This window comes from Hydra viridissima, unplaced genomic scaffold, assembly GCF_058129835.1.
Source record: "Hydra viridissima isolate aposymbiotic clone 2 unplaced genomic scaffold, HvirCarnegie_v1 scaffold_6, whole genome shotgun sequence".
NCBI classification, from domain to species: domain Eukaryota; kingdom Metazoa; phylum Cnidaria; class Hydrozoa; order Anthoathecata; family Hydridae; genus Hydra; species Hydra viridissima.
The window spans coordinates 15751151-15768291 of NW_028324305.1; the positions used below are offsets into that span (position 1 = coordinate 15751151).

At 31.9% G+C, this 17141-nt stretch overlaps 1 protein-coding gene and 1 pseudogene across 1 annotated transcript; both read right to left on the reverse strand.

Annotated features, from left to right (window-relative positions):
* Positions 1 to 1293: 1293 nt before the first annotated feature.
* Positions 1294 to 2427, reverse strand: LOC149887236 (soma ferritin-like). Its single transcript, XM_090090861.1, has 3 exons — positions 2196 to 2427; positions 1985 to 2077; positions 1294 to 1783 (listed from the first exon to the last, which is right to left on the reverse strand). The coding sequence occupies exons 1-3, from the start codon at positions 2292 to 2294 to the stop codon at positions 1463 to 1465; spliced, it is 513 nt and encodes a 170-aa protein (XP_089946987.1). The 5' UTR covers positions 2295 to 2427; the 3' UTR covers positions 1294 to 1462.
* Positions 2428 to 6741: 4314 nt separating this feature from the next.
* Positions 6742 to 9929, reverse strand: LOC149887237 (uncharacterized; annotated as a pseudogene).
* Between the last annotated feature and the right edge of the window lie 7212 nt (positions 9930 to 17141).

The following is a 17141-nucleotide window of genomic DNA, read 5'->3' on the forward strand; positions in this document are numbered from 1 at the left end:
AAATTCATGACGTTTCGATTTTACTAACGTTAATTTAAATCTTCCCAAACTGGGAGAGGGGAGGGAGACCTTTTTAAAAGTCAAAATGGTGCGTTATGTATTTTATTTATATAAATAAAATACATAAATGCATCTAAGGGGAGAAATAAGAAGCGATAGATTTTGAGTTAACTTAAGTTTATTGACCCACAAAAAAATTTTTTAGTAAATTTTCGTATGAACCTTTATTATTTATTTATTTTTTTTTGGATAGTAAGCCCTTTCGAGCTCTCCACCCTTGGTAAAAATTGAAGAAAGAAACGCAGTAATGTGTTTCAGTATATAATGTGGTATAGTATATATTGTTGTATATATTTTTCCATTTTAATTTTAATTACTTGATTTTTTTACTTGAATTTTTATAAATTGAATTATTTGATATACTTGACGCATGGAAAGGGCCTTAGCAGCAATCTTCGACCCAGATATCATTCTACTAGTGGAGCACACATGTTTTTCTCACTTTCAAAAAAATTGATTTTAATTAAAGTTGAAGAGGTTTATTTCTACGAATATAAACTTAGCTTTTACTTATTCTTATTTAAGTGAGCAAAATTATCTTCTTCAGTGTCCATACGATTTTTTAAAAGAAGAAGCCAGTAGGCAAATAATTTGTATCTGTCAAGCTAAAAGTTGTAAAAGATTATTAACAAATATTTTGGTTTTTAAGTAATTTATAATGTTTTGCAGTTTGGCCGCTTGACAACATCTGAACTCTTCTTTATAATCTGTAATTAAATCTAATGAAATACTTTTTTTAGTGTGCACTCTCCTAATACAAATGCTACAATGATTTCAGTGAAAGTTAGGCCCCTCTAACAATTCACATTTTTTAGTTGATTAAAAGTTCAAAAGCTAGAAAAACCAAATCGCGATTCTGAATGAGTACCTCAACCCAATCGTTACATTACTTTATGAAGACCTTCAATGAAACCTACATTAACCTGTGTTGACTTGTGATCAGACATAAAAAAAGGTTGCAGATGAGGGATGTAGATGGAAACGGCAGGTGGAGAATTTTGGAAAAGAAACAGTACTTTCCGATTTTTTTTACTCATTTGAAACGACATTTTTTTAAATTTCTTAAACTATTTTTCAGACGTTGTTTCGGTAAGGTTTTTTGACTAATCTTATTATTTTTTTTTTTCACTGGCTAATTGAAAAAACTATTACTGCCATTTTCCTGCTTTAATTAAAATTTAATTATTTAAAAGTTTTTTAATTTAATTAATCCAAAGTTAATACAAAAGTTCGTGAAGATGTTCAAATGAAACAAGTTCTCTTTCCCAATTTTTTTATATTTTTGTCGTTTTCTAAAGATCTTTTTATTCACTATGATTTTAAAAAGAAAATAAACAAAAATGTTTGCACTTTATAGTCCTCAAAGCAAAACACTTGAGATGCATTTAGTGAGATGCACTTGCTACTCACTTAACATGGTCAACTTATCAAACTGATAAACTCCGAGACCATCACCGCATCTTTTCGCATTTGTGATCAACTTTGAAATCTGATTAATTGCATCGACCTGCTCTTTCAAAAACTCTGTTTCTAAGAAGTCACATAACTGAGAATCTTTATGACCAGTAGCAATTCCATGCAGGGTCAACAACGTTTGATTCATTTTCTTTTTTAAAACTAGAACATCCTCCAATGCCGATAAAGGGCTACTCCATTCAATCACAGGGGCTTTTATATCATATAAAACGATTCGACCACCACGTTTGTTTTGGTATTGCATCAACTAGATTTTATAAAAATATAATCGTGGTTTAAAGAATTTAAACTATGAATAAGCAAGATTTTATAAAACTAGATTTATAGAATAAAAAAAAACCAAAAATGTAAAGTTGTATAGTAAAACTTCAATTAAATATGAACAGAGTTTTTATTTTTTTACAAACTGAAAAGCAACAAAGAAGGAATGTCTTTGACATATTTTCACCTTTTCTGCATGTTCACGCTCCTGCTCAGATTGATGTTTGAAAAACTTGTGGAAACCAGCCAGTGCAGTATCATCACGATCAAAGTAACAAGCCTTAAAGTAATAGTCGTTTATTTAACAATCTCAATAATAACAAGTTATATCTAAAGTTTATAATGAGGAAAAAATTGAGCAACCGATGAATGTAAACATAATATATAATATCCTTTACCATGGAGTGATAAACGTAGCTTGCATGAAGCTTCATGTTAATTTGCTTGTTGATGGCAGCTTCGCTGTCTTGGTGAAAGTTTTGTCGGATTCCTGACATCTTTGCTTTTTTCTCGTAAATGATGTAAAGAGAAGAAAATCAAATCTCAGTATATTCAAGCTTTGTCTGTTCTATCACTGTAGAAGCACCACAAAGTTCTTGCTCTTTGTAAAACGCAAAGCGTAGCGTTCAATTTATAGTTGTGAAGCACGTGATATCAATTCAATCGAATGTTAATATCATAAGAGCCGGATTAAAATCCACGCCTCGTATATCTAATATGATGACAAATATCCTTTCTTTGCGTCACTGCTTCGTGATGTATAAAACAAATGTTTCTAACTGTAATTGATAACCAGTTTTATCATCGAATATTTACTTTTTACATCTCACTAATGCTTAAAGTAAGAATCATGAACATCTTCTCTTCCCGAAAAATCTTTGGGAAGCAAAATGAACAGTTACCAATTTTATAAATGTTATGTTTTCTGCAAAATCCAAATTGTAAATTTCAAGCCCTTCGAAACCTCTTCTTTTATTCCTGATTTTCCGGCAAAGCGTGTATTAAATTATAAAAGTAAGTAACCTGGAAAGTTTTGACCAAAAATATGTCACTTGTGCCGCTCAAAGAAAATATAAGATTTGGAATACTTTATGTTGGTTGTGTTTTTTTTTCAAGCTTGATCAAAATGATCTTAATGATCGCTGTAAGGGTTGCTATCCAACAAGAAGTCTTTTGAAGAAAAATTACTAAAAGACATCGCTTTTATTTCATCGGGACTTGTAAAGGGATTCTTAAACATGTCTCGATTAACCAGTATGATAATACAAATAGAAAAGGAAACTCAAAGTATGGAAATAGGTTGAATGTTTTCATACATATATATAACAATTTGTTACATGTTGCCTTCCTTGGTTGAACACCAAATTTTACATTTAGAAAGAGCTGAATATTTGATTGGGTGATTGGTTGACTGATTAGTTTGTTAAAGCACCGTTTTAAATGACGACAAGTTTTATAGCAGTGTTTACAAGAATTCCTTGTAATAACGATAAATTATTTAGAAATGGTTGGATGCACTTATCAAAGAAATGAAATTATAAGACGTCCCAATTTAGGATTATCATACGTCCCAATTTTACGGAGGAGAGCGCAATAAAAACTTACAAACATCTCATCATCAGGTAATGTGAGCAGGTCGTAAAATGTGCAATTTTACCTTCAAATAATCATTTTACTGATGAATGAAAAAAAAAAAAAAATGAAAATACTTGATCAGAGGTTGTTTCTATAGCCAAAAAAAAAACAAAAAAACAAAAAACACATTGTTTTTCATTTTCGGTCACATGTTTGCTTTTTTTGAAACAAAATGCAAGCATGTGACGAGATGTTTCTGCGCTGGTTAGCCTACACAGATCTAATTCATTTACAACACAGATTTAAGCTGGAGCATATTTATCTCAAAGAAGGAATTTGTGACTTTTGCTTCTAATTTAGGAACTTTATCTGGTTTTAATTCTGTTGTTGATATACAAACTTTGGTTTGAATCATTACACAAATCAGAAAATTCAAATGCATCTTCATTATTTCTTCTTCTGCAAGTAATCTAAACTTATGTAATCAACGAAAAAGAGATTTTGGTTGAAAACGAGTAATAAAGTATGTTATTAGCTAGAAGTTTTAAATATTAATTCTTTGTTCTTCCATAGAAGCCAATCTTCTTAAAACTTTCTTTTTATTTATTGAGTTTTTTTTTAAATATATTTTAGTTCAAGGCTATGTCTTGGAAATGATATGAAACGGTTAACTACTTCATGAAATTTTTGAAGAAAATCAAATCTCAGTATATTCAAGCTTTGTCTGTTCTATCACTGTAGAAGCACCACAAAGTTCTTGCTCTTTGTAAAACGCAAAGCGTAGCGTTCAATTTATAGTTGTGAAGCACGTGATATCAATTCAATCGAATGTTAATATCATAAGAGCCGGATTAAAATCCACGCCTCGTATATCTAATATGATGACAAATATCCTTTCTTTGCGTCACTGCTTCGTGATGTATAAAACAAATGTTTCTAACTGTAATTGATAACCAGTTTTATCATCGAATATTTACTTTTTACATCTCACTAATGCTTAAAGTAAGAATCATGAACATCTTCTCTTCCCGAAAAATCTTTGGGAAGCAAAATGAACAGTTACCAATTTTATAAATGTTATGTTTTCTGCAAAATCCAAATTGTAAATTTCAAGCCCTTCGAAACCTCTTCTTTTATTCCTGATTTTCCGGCAAAGCGTGTATTAAATTATAAAAGTAAGTAACCTGGAAAGTTTTGACCAAAAATATGTCACTTGTGCCGCTCAAAGAAAATATAAGATTTGGAATACTTTATGTTGGTTGTGTTTTTTTTTCAAGCTTGATCAAAATGATCTTAATGATCGCTGTAAGGGTTGCTATCCAACAAGAAGTCTTTTGAAGAAAAATTACTAAAAGACATCGCTTTTATTTCATCGGGACTTGTAAAGGGATTCTTAAACATGTCTCGATTAACCAGTATGATAATACAAATAGAAAAGGAAACTCAAAGTATGGAAATAGGTTGAATGTTTTCATACATATATATAACAATTTGTTACATGTTGCCTTCCTTGGTTGAACACCAAATTTTACATTTAGAAAGAGCTGAATATTTGATTGGGTGATTGGTTGACTGATTAGTTTGTTAAAGCACCGTTTTAAATGACGACAAGTTTTATAGCAGTGTTTACAAGAATTCCTTGTAATAACGATAAATTATTTAGAAATGGTTGGATGCACTTATCAAAGAAATGAAATTATAAGACGTCCCAATTTAGGATTATCATACGTCCCAATTTTACGGAGGAGAGCGCAATAAAAACTTACAAACATCTCATCATCAGGTAATGTGAGCAGGTCGTAAAATGTGCAATTTTACCTTCAAATAATCATTTTACTGATGAATGAAAAAAAAAAAAAAATGAAAATACTTGATCAGAGGTTGTTTCTATAGCCAAAAAAAAAACAAAAAAACAAAAAACACATTGTTTTTCATTTTCGGTCACATGTTTGCTTTTTTTGAAACAAAATGCAAGCATGTGACGAGATGTTTCTGCGCTGGTTAGCCTACACAGATCTAATTCATTTACAACACAGATTTAAGCTGGAGCATATTTATCTCAAAGAAGGAATTTGTGACTTTTGCTTCTAATTTAGGAACTTTATCTGGTTTTAATTCTGTTGTTGATATACAAACTTTGGTTTGAATCATTACACAAATCAGAAAATTCAAATGCATCTTCATTATTTCTTCTTCTGCAAGTAATCTAAACTTATGTAATCAACGAAAAAGAGATTTTGGTTGAAAACGAGTAATAAAGTATGTTATTAGCTAGAAGTTTTAAATATTAATTCTTTGTTCTTCCATAGAAGCCAATCTTCTTAAAACTTTCTTTTTATTTATTGAGTTTTTTTTTAAATATATTTTAGTTCAAGGCTATGTCTTGGAAATGATATGAAACGGTTAACTACTTCATGAAATTTTTAAGATAAGCATTTGGTCTCCCCAATTGTCTCTAATTAGTTCGTTGTTCATCCTTTTTTAAAGCAACGTCTACTCTGTTCCTTGTTGTTTGCTAAAGCTTAAAAATACCATATTACAGACTTCCCTTTTTTTTTTACCTTCCAGTTTTAATTTGCTTCTTAATTTTGTTTACTTTGTTTGTGTAAGTTCAACTTTTGTTAAGCTCTTTTTTGCGGCAAATGAGAAAAAAGCATCTGTCAGAGAATTACCCTGTGGTTCGAAATGAGATGAAATGTTTTTGTCGAACTTTTCTGCATAACTTACATTATCAAATTTTCATCATCAAACAAATCAGCAGATTCTAATGCATCTTTATTTTTTCTTCTTGCCAGAAGTTGTTAAAGTAATCTATGTAAAAGCAGATTTTTAGGTTAAAAACGACGATCAATTTTTTCAAATTCGATCAAACGTCTGAATTTTTTCAAATTCGATCAAACGTCTCAATGCAATCGGAAACCGATACCAAAACCGATGTAATCTGAAAGAAAAGAATTGCTGATTCGATTAATATTGATAAAAAAAACCCGAATTATATCGATTGTAAAATCGATTTAAAAAAGAGACTGTTTTCCTAAAACCGATATCAACCGGCTAAAGTAAATCTAAAGAAAATTCCTTTCCATTGTTACATTGTTGAATAGGCCATGCCAAAATATCATGATTTTTAGAAAATGAAAGGTCGCGGTATAAATACCTGTTCTACACATAAAAAGAAGTACATAAACCAAATTTCACCTCTCTAGCACCATATTTAGTGCTGGAAGATGATTTTAGGTTTTTACGCAAATACGAGAAATTATTGCTTTTTTCTGAAAAAAAAAAATTCTTTTTAAAAATGAAGAAATAAATAAGTGAGGAAAGGTATTTTTAAGTTTAAGATCAAATATCGTTACTATAACAGACTTTTTACAATTTGGCCAGTGCACTTTGGTCAGCTTTTAATGATATTAACGCCCTGTGCTCTCTGATAACTAGCAGTTTATCTTGCCTTTTGTCCTCCTTTAATGCGCTACTGATATATCTATGTATTAGATTAATATTCCGCTCTGCTGGGTCATTTGTAACATTTACAGATTTTACTAACTCACAAAATGATACATATTAATCATTTTCCTCCAGCTTTCCAGGAGCTAAATATGTTTTCCAGGTAGGAATTTTGTCCTGTATGCCTAGAACAATGAACATAGCCCAACTTTCCTCTGTAATCAACTCTGTTACCTCAGTTTTTGGTAAAACTAGGACAGCATCAGGTTTACTATTGGGAATAGTGTTGATATCTGGTACCTCAAAGGTCAACAGCTTGTCTAGAACTGCAAGCTTCTCTTCAAAATCTGGATCTGCCAGTATTAACACAGCAACCTTTGGGGCAAGGTACCAAGAGTGCTGCTGAAAAAAATTCAGAAAAGCATTGCCAATTTTGACATGAAACTCTTGTTGTATAACTTAAGCTGACTTGAATGACAGGTAATCATTCTTAACAGCATATTCTGCTTTGTATAAACGTAAATACCATGCAGCATAAAAAACTGCACATATAAAAGCTGACTTTTCCAGGTGAGGTAACTGATCTTTAAGCAGAAAATCTATTATACCTGATGTCATAACAAAACCTAAATTGTAAAGACTGTCAGCCATGAAACGAGCATTGTGATTGGCCCCTGGTTTATGAATTTTAAAACCATTCAGCTTTGGTGATGAGACATTTAAATAAGATGCAGCATACTAGACCAGATGGTTATAATCATCTCTTGGAAACACTTTGTGATTAAGAGCAAACTTTAGATACTCCTGAGCTTCGAGGTAAAGTTTATGAAGTTCAGATCCAACTTCCAGCTTCTTCTCGTCAAATTTCTTAAACTCAGACAGGTCAGCTTTTTGAATTATGGCGTGATAAATTTCCCAGTCCTTTTTGAAATCTTTATAGAACTGTCTATCTGGCGCAGCAGTAAGTCCAACGACAATTACAATTGCCTTATGTATTGCTATTTCAAACATGTGATGTCTGCATAACAGCCAGAGAACAGGTTTTCCCAAATTATAGCACAATCTGGTTATAGTTCCTGCATGGGCTCCTGTGTTAATATTGGTAGTATCTGCAACAATTGCAAAAATTTCATTGGATACATCAAAGGACTCAAGTAAGCTGTGAATAATTTCTGTTTCATCAACAGCTTTTCAAGACTACAGGTAAAACACCAAGTAAGAGATCGTTTTTATTCTCAAATTCAGGGCTAGTAACACTGACAGCAACTCCATCTCTTACAACAGATTGCAAGGTATTTTCATCTAAATGTTTTAACAGCTTGCCATCAAAGTGGAGAACAAGGTGTTTTCCAGCCATTATCTTTCTGTAATTTTCTCTGATGATATTACCTAAATAAAGATCATTTTTTAATACAATATATTATTGTTATGATGGTTTACTTTCAGGTAAATATTCCACTCTTTAAGGTTATAGTAAGATTTTGTATCATAACTTTTATTTATAATAGACTTACATTAGAAAATTAGGGACAAGAAATATGGCATGTGAAGAAAAATCTTTTGATTTGAAAAACAAACTTAATTTTGACTGGCAAAAAGTTGGCATAAAAGACTTTTTCTTTAGATGTAATACCCCTTGTCCCTTTAAAAATTACCTTGATGTTCAATTACTTTCGCTCTTTCTCTTGAAATACTGGATTTAGAAATGCCCATCTGATTAACATCTTCTCCCAGATAATTAACAACAGACGACAACAGCCAGATTTGTAATTCAATGCTGAGTAACACTCTAGCACAAATAGGTTTAGTTACTGCCATCAGTTCTTCTCTTGTGATCTTTTTATTTACTTGCATTGAGCCTTTAGGTCAGACTTTTGGGGTTTTATCATGAGCAGCACCATATTCAAAGCCATCATCAACACCTTTGAATGAGTCTTCTTCTACAGCAAAATCTTGATCTGTCAAAGTTGAGTCAAACATATCCAAACTGGCTGGACCAGACTTGTATCTAAAATATTTACATAAATAAGTTAGGACTTCATTCTTAAGAAGAAAGTTTTTTAACAGTTTTAAAGTAATTATGACACTTGTTTTACCTTTTCTTAGTTGGCGTCAAGTTTTCATCACTTTCATCAAGTTGTGGGGAAGCTGACTTACATCTTTCTTTCTCCTCTAGGTACTTCATTCTCATTTGTTCTCGTCTTTTATACCTTTCTAGGCATTTCTCAATAATGGTAGCTATCTCTTCATCTGGCTTAGAAATAAACCACTTCCTAAAATCAAAAGATATAACGTTTGAATCCAATAACTTACTCAACAGACAAACTGAATGCCCTACATAAAGTAGCTGCGCTGCTAACAATTTGATTAATATAGAGAAATTTACAAAATGGCTACGTTATATTTGATACTCTTACCTGTCTGTTTGCTGATCTAGAAATTTAGGTCTTCTTCACTAGCAGCTTGTGTTCTTGGTGTTATTTTGTCACTTCTCATCAGTTGCTCTAAGTTATCTTTGCCTATGTCAAACAACTGTTCCATTGTTGAAATGAATTCTTTGTTAATATTTTCTCTAGTATCTTTGGTATCTTTCAGAAAAACACGTTTTTTCAAAAGTTGATACTTCTTGTGGAGAGCTTAAAGTTTGTCAAGAATTGAATATTCTAAAACGATGTATGCTTCAAATCCTGCTTTGGTCCAAATGTTGACTATTTGTCTAATCAAGCAGTCTGATTGCGCCTCATGATCACGAAAATCTCTACCTAATTTAGATTTTTAAAAAGTATTTTCTTTATTTAACATTTATGGCACCTAAAAAAATAATTATTTAGTCCTCTTAAATCTAGGAATAAAAATGTTTATGTTTTATAGTTATGTCTGACTTTTGCATTCCAAGTTCCTTGTTTATTTTTCTTCTTACAGGCCATGCTAATTTGTGCTTTAATAAATCTTTTCTTCTTACTTGAAATTAGATATTAATAATATCTTAAAATACTATAATTGGTTGGAAGCTGTGTATTTGGTAGCTGTGAAATTGGGTTAGTTAACAGATATAATGGTCGTCTGACACTTTCAATTATATGCTCATTTTTCTTCTTTTTCATACCCATTTCTTTCGGAAAAGTTAATGTTATTTTAACTATTTTTAATTATTGAGCTATAAGAAACTATTAACAGTTTATAATAGATGTGTCATGTAGTGATTGAAATCTTAAACTAAACACAAATTGGTGCAATCTTATTATTTCGCCATCCTTCACGTTATTTCACCATAATTTGCGTATTTTCGTAAAATCCTGATTTCATCTTCTGGCCCCTAGAATTGAAATAGAACAATAAAAATTCATATTTTTGCTTACTTTTATGTATAGAATAGGTTTTTAAAGTGCGACCAAAAAATTTTTTTTTTGGCATGCCCTATTGTTGAACCAATCACATAGTAGAGAATTACTAAAAAGCATTTTTTTTTTTGAGGGAAAAAAACGCTTCTTTTTCTTAGTTTTAAAGCTTTTTTTATTCATTCTGAGTCATTAAGATCTATTATTTCAACATTTTTTTTTTGTCCTTCTTTGGTTTTGGTATATATATTTTTATCTTTTTTTTTAGGTTTTTCACTTTCGCTGTCATCAAGCTTATTATGAGTTTTCCTACGATCATTGGATAATATTTTTCTTCCTTTACTTTTTTAGAAGAACCTGCTTGTGCTTAGCTTGATTCAGAAAGTTTTTTGTTCCTACTTTCTGTCTTTCATCACTTTCATAGCCGCCAGGGCCATTCGGTATTTTAATGGTATTGTACAGCTCTTCTGCAATATTTTCATCCCATTTCTCTGTGAGATTTCTTTTAGCAGAATCCAAACGCGTCCTCTTCTCTTAACTTCTGCTACTTTAGAATGTTTGCATCAACATGACCGTCAATCAAATAGTATTGTACTTTCTTCTTTGTGATAGTTCACTTCCTAAACTTCTCTCTGCTACTTCTCTCTTTTCTCTTTGTTCATCTGTTTGCTTATTGACCATTAGAAACTTCCTAATGAAAGGATTCACACTGCTCTAACTGCATGAGTTGCTGCTGCTTTCTGAGATTGGGGATGATACCTGTGATGGCTGTAGTGCTACTGCCTGTTCCTCTCTGCATTTGTATGTTAATTCATCGATTGGTATAAGAGAATTTATGTGCCAATCCTTCACTTGTTTTTGATTATATCAAATCTTTTTAGGGAGTAATCTTTAAATTTTGGGTCCAGCAGTACTCCTATGACATGGAATCTGTTTAACCGTGCCACCTTGTAATGTTTACTTCTTGCATTCTTCTCTTATAATAGTGTTTGGGTGTATTAGAATACTGATTTGTAAAAGAAATTAGATGAACTTACATACTGACTGGTTAAAGTAAACTAACATATGTGTTAATTTTTTAACTTCTGATTAAAAAGCGATGATTTAAACTAATCTAAACGTTAATTTTCGATTAAAAAGATCATCGTTTAATAAAGTTTTGTTGCGCATTTATATAGCGAAAATAACACTTAAATTAAAACGATGAAAAAAACGAGATGTGAAAGAGTTTGAGTGCACTTCGATATCATATTGATATCATCAGTACCGATGCTATTCGTTTTTTATCGAAACTCCTTCAAAGATGATTCGAATGTCCACTGTTTACCCAATGAATAAAAAAATAAAATAAAATAAAATAAAAACTGAACTTACCAAAAAGAGACTGGTAATCACAATTGCTAAACTTTTAGTTAAACTATTCTTATTAAATGCTAATACGGTGATAAAACAAATATGGGGTTAAAATTTTTTTGCGTAAAAAGGGGGTGTAATCGGAGACTTAAAAGATTATTTTCTTGTATTATAATGACAGTCTAACCAACAGAGTTTATGCTTAACTCATTTAAAAAAGGTAACCGCATTATTGATTAACAGCTTCTATATATAAACACATTTAAATAAATTTTACAAATTAATGAGAAAATGGTTTTTAGTTGACTGAAAATATTCATGCACTATAAAAACTAATAGTGGTTATTTTGCTAAATTCATTAGCTGAACTATTAATTTAAGATCAGTTAAGTCAAAGTTCCATTATTTATTAGTTTATAAATGTTAATCGGATAAAAAATCTTTATTTGAAAGTATAATATATCATTTTAATTGCTGGAGCATTTTATCAGCTGGTCCTCCTCTCTTCCTACATATACTCATAGCTATTTAAATGTAAATATATACAAGGTGTGTTCAAAAAATACCCGGAACTTTTAAATTTCCCGGGTTTGAAGAGTCCGATCGTCAGCATTTTTTTTTTTGTTTGTGTTGGTATACATGCCCCTAACGTATGATAAAAAGCTCAGCTATATTTATTGTTTACTTTGTCTGTAGTAGTCGCTAAGGTTCGACGTGTTTTTATGAGTTCGGCGATTTTTGCTTGTTTAAAAAATGGAAGAATTAAAGAGTCAAAGAATTTGTATTAAATTTTGCGTAAAAAATGAAATAAAACGTAACAAATTGTGTGAAATGTTACAAAAAGCCTATGGTGAGTCTGCTATGAAAAAAACAAGAGTTTACGAGTGGTATAAGCGTTTTCAAGATGGCCGCGAAGACGTTGAAGATGACAAACGCTCCGGTCGACCCAGCATGTCAATAATTGATGAAAACGTGAAAAAAGTGGAAAAAATGGTTATGAATGATCCCCGAATCCCAATAAGAGAAAATGCTGATAAAGTTGGCATATCAATTGGCTCATGTCATAACATTTTTTCAAATGTTTTGGGCATGAAACGAGTGGCAGCAAAATTCATTCCAAAACTGCTGAATTTCGACCAAAAATACAATCGCATGAACATCGCTCAGAAGCTACTAAATGACGTCAATGACGATCTAAGTTTGCTTGAAAGGGTCATAACTGGTGATGAAACATGGGTGTACATTTATGACGTCGAAACCAAAGTACAATCGTCACAATGGAAGCACCCTGAATCACCAAGACCGAAAAAAGCACGTCAAGTTCGATCAAATGTAAAGGTTTTGCTTACTGTTTTCTTCGATTATAATGGCGTAGCTCATCATGAGTTCTTACCACAAGGTCGTACGGTTAATAAGGAGTATTACCTTGAAGTTATGCGACGTTTACGTGAAGCAATCCGAAAAAAACGCCCCGATTTATGGCAAAACAATTTATGGCTTTTGCATCATGATAATGCACCTGCTCACTCGTCGTTGCTTGTTCGTAATTTTTAAACCTCCATATTCACCAGATATGGCTCCGTGTGACTTTTTCTTATTCCCAAAAATGAAGAAAAACTTAAAAGGCTGTTGTTTCACAAGCATAGATGACATTAAAAGCGCATCGCTGAGTGAACTAAAGGCTATCCCAAAGATCGATTTTGAGAAGTGCTTCAAGGATTGGCAGAAGCGCTAGCAAAAGTGCATAGTATTTAATGGGGACTACTTTTAAGGAGACAACATTAATGTAGACGAATAAATAAATACTTTTTCGAAAAAACGGAAATTCCGGGTATTTTTTGAACACACCTCGTAGATGTTGGATCTAACGACTGCATAGAAGATATGCATTACTGTTTGTCATGTGAAGTTAAGATGTTTATTTTTTGAAAGTAGTTATAATACTGTCTTATTTCATTCAATAACTGTTTACATTAAAAAAATATATATCTTAGGAGATCATTAACAACAATGAAGTATCTCTTGTTGAACAGACTGCTGACAAGCAGTAATGCGTATCTTCTATGCAAACATAAGGTCTAACACAGTGCTTCCCAACCTTTTTAGAACCATGCCCCACCAAAGCTCATAAAAACTTAAAATGTCCCCCCATGTTACATATAGATAATTTTTAATATTATAGATTTTTCATAGGTAGCAAAATAAAATACATCAGGTATTCAAGTCTAAAATAAATGAAATTTAGTGAGATCCTTGTGCTTGATGCTGGATACAAAGAGATTTTATATTGGGTTCCAATTTTGTTAGCTTCATTCTTAGATCTCCCCGTTGTGCTTTTCAAATTGTTTTTGGTAAACGTCTTTTTCAAATAGTTCAATAGACGTACTAAAACCAAATATCTTCGCTTTTGCAATGACAAAGGTTTTATTTGTTCCTTGAAGTTCTTTATTCAATATATCTAGTTTTTCAAAAATACCTGTAAAATAACTCAAATATGTCTTAGAATCGATCGTTAACAGATTGCAACAATCATGAGCTTGAGAAAACTAAATTCTTTGACAAAATTTTTTTTATGACCAATTTTATTTATAATAATCAAAAAATACACGGAGATTTGGTGATGAGCATTTAAAAGCTTGAGATAAGCAGCCAGGTAAACAGCAGCCAGGGAAACAGTAGCCGAGGAAAGTTTGAATGTGTATAGAAGCAGAAGTTGTATAGAGTTAGCAAAGTTAGTAAAATTTATCTGCCTATCCAAGATTGAAGTGTTTATCCTAGAGGTTCCGATCTCTTTCCCAAGGTTAAAGAGATTTGCAATAATTTTTAGTTATCTTCAATATCTACTCTTAACAGCATATTCATAGAACCGTGTTCCCTCTACCATATTGAGAAAAATAAAAAAATTTTTAGATTCCTAACAAAAACAACTTTGTTCAGCTCAAAGTACCACTTATCAACCTTCTCCTTCGTATTTACAGCGGCAACTTCATAATATTTCACAAAAAGTTTGGATTTGTTAGCCTTACAAGCAGCTGTCAAATCAAACACCCATTTGTATCCGAAGTTTTGAAAGCATTGTATTTAATCTAAACTGAGAGAGAGATAACATATTGACCATTTAATCAACTTCTTGTGCATATATTAATTTTTTAAATTGGTTCAGGACTCAACTTTAATTATGTAACAGTTAACTAATCATGAAAGAAATTGCATTAAGAAAAATAAAAATTGTGTTAGCATTCGAAAACGGTTTTGCAAAACATCCATAAAGTGCTAAAAAATACAAAGGATTACTGCGTTACAAACTCTTTTGAGTCACTATGAATAGCGAACCACATATTGATATATGCCTAGAATGCCAAGCAAATTCACAAATACCAAAACTAGAAACAACTAAAATGTCGAGTTTACCAGAACATCTTTTGGAAAAAAACAGCTATGGATTTCTTTGGGTCGTTATCTTCGGGAGAGTGTTTTTTTTTTTTAAAAGATTTATATTCTGATTACCCATTCGTTGGCATTATAAAAATGACTACAGTTTCAAGCATCATAAAAGCACAAGAAAAATTGTTTGCTATATGTGTATGTCCTAAAAAAATACGAAGCGACACCGCGATACGAAGGTTCACCGTCTTTAAGAGAAGTTTTAAAATCTAACTTTAAAAATGTCCATAAAAAATTATTTTAACCACAGCATGCAAAAAAGGGGAGCAGGTTTAATGAAAAGATACCCGAGATATTGAGAATCACTCGCACATGGCTATGATATAAACAGCCTTTTAAAAAATGGGTTTTAAATCTACAAAACGTTGTTTTTTGAGTTGTTTACTGCAGTATATATATATAAACCCCAATAGATTTTATTATTAAAATTCAGCTTTTTGTAATAAAATATATATTTAGTATCAATTATGCAAACAAAACCAAACTTTACCTCTTTTTAAAGAGTTTTTACAAAGTTTTTTTAGGGCGGACTGAGAAAATATTAACAAAATAGTTTTGTTTTATCATTAGGTGCAGAGGTTGTTACTGATAGAGTTGAATAAATGGCTAAAATTTTGTTTTTTTAAAACCATGATTGTGAGTTCCAAGTTCGGTTTTAAAAATAGTGTATTTAGGAAATCCTGCCGAAAAAAGTTACCGATTGTTGTCATCTATTTTCATCAATGTTCAGTTGTCACAGCCTCCATTCAGCCCTAATGCTGCTGTGCAAAAAATAAATTAAGAATCAATTTTAGGGCTCTTCATCCTTTAGCTCCTTCATCTTCATCTTCAGGGTTGAAATAGTTATCAGCATCAAAGTTAAATTTGATGCTCGTCTTCGAAGTTTTACAAATTCACCTTTATTTTCATTAACTTGTCTTTTGTTCAGTACAGTTTTCTGTAAAGGATCTCAACGAACAGCAACTTCAGAGTCATCACATGAAGCTATAAGAAAATTTTTGGTATGCGTAAAATAAATGTTTCTTACCAGCGCGTTCTGAACTGCTTCACGCATTCTAGCGTCAGTTAAATTCTGGCATGCACAACCAATAACAAAGATTTTTGCGCCATCACATGCTTGTGGATAAGTCTTTATCTGAAGCCAAGTGAGAGCATAAACTGTTACAATATAAACAACAAGCTTCTACAGTTCAGATGATGGCTGATAAGGTCCCATGTTAAGTCGCATTACGCAATTTGCACGAGTCAATCACCTTGCATTCCAAGTTGTTTTTGGAGAAGCAGTCTATAGAAATTCAATGTCTGAGTTTGCTGATGGTTGACCAGTCTGTATAACAAGACAAGTTTTCAGTAGATATTTCTGATCTGGCAGTTTGTTAACATGCAGCATGAATCACAACAGGGGGCGGTTCATTGATATCTCCAACTTTCTAGTTACTCCATTGAACCCTCCTGTGTTTACATTTGTGCCGTCACATGTTACTGCACAGAGAGTTTTTGTTGACTATGAGTCATGAATCACTTACAACAGCTCAGTACAGATGTCGCTTACTTTTCTGCTTTGAGGAGCCACATGATTAACATATTGTTCTTGAGGAAATGCTACAATAACGTTATGATTCTGTCTTTTTGTTCTTGCAACTCCTTCAGCTTATATTTGTCTGGTTTCGTCTATACGACCACCAAAACTAAATACTTATTAACTGCTGCAATGCCTTTAAGTAATCTTTATCTTTCTTACTTCTCTAGTAAGTTCTTTGTCTCCAAAGTTTAGTTGCTTATATTCTTTTCTATTCTTATACATATTCTTTTCCTGCTGATTTAATCCCATTTCCTCTAAGTATTCATTTATGACTTTACATGGATTTTGGTTACTTAAACCGGTTTTTCCCATAATGCAGCTAAGATTAGGGTGCTATTGTTTGTTGCAAATTGCTGCTGCTTAATCATCATTGCCATTAGTGCCACTTGAATTTTGATACTCCTCTTGTTCTTCAATATCACTACATTTGCTGACTGAACTTTGAAATGTCAACTGATCTGAAATTGTTGCACTGCTGGTTGATGGCCCTTTAGACTTATCTTGCTTGTGACTAATCTATCTTTCTTGGTTTGCGTGCCTTTTCTCTAACATTGCTGTAACTACTTTATCAGTTGACCCAAATACCATTTTTCGGACTGACTTAC